At 39.9% G+C, this 381-nt stretch overlaps 1 protein-coding gene across 1 annotated transcript in view; it reads left to right on the top strand.

Moving 5' to 3' along the window:
- doc2a (double C2-like domains, alpha) overlaps positions 1-381 on the top strand; it is a 67,261-nt gene that overhangs the window by 36,961 nt on the left and 29,919 nt on the right. The window contains exon 6 of the mRNA XM_035654258.1: positions 251-360. Within this exon, the coding sequence (XP_035510151.1) occupies positions 251-360 (110 nt within the window). The remainder of the gene's footprint in view (positions 1-250; positions 361-381) is intronic.

The following is a 381-nucleotide window of genomic DNA, read 5'->3' as shown; positions in this document are numbered from 1 at the left end:
GGGTTTAAATATGAGTCTGCAGCGTTGGTGCAACCTGACGAGACTTAATCTGAACATCAACTGAGTTATAAACCTCAATTACATTCAAATATAAATTCACTTTGGATTAGATTTTATCCAGGTTTAACAAAAAACAATGAGAGCAATATCAAAAGGATTAACACACATTGGGAGCATTTTCTGGAGCTGCAGTGTGAAATGCCTAACTAAAATCAATATGTATCAGTATGTCTGTCTGTGTGTCCTCCAGGCCAATAAGCTGAAAACAAAGACGATTCGTAACTCTCTGAATCCAGTGTGGAATGAAACGCTCACTTACGTCGGGATCACAGAAGAAGACATGCACAGGAAGACGCTCAGGTGTGTGAGTGTGTGTGTGTG

Source organism: Morone saxatilis, unplaced genomic scaffold (assembly GCF_004916995.1).
Source record: "Morone saxatilis isolate NCDOM2014 unplaced genomic scaffold, NCSU_SB_2.0 Contig14, whole genome shotgun sequence".
Classification (NCBI taxonomy): domain Eukaryota; kingdom Metazoa; phylum Chordata; class Actinopteri; family Moronidae; genus Morone; species Morone saxatilis.
The sequence above is the reverse complement of the archived record's forward strand: the minus strand, read 5'-3'. Positions and strand labels throughout refer to the sequence as shown.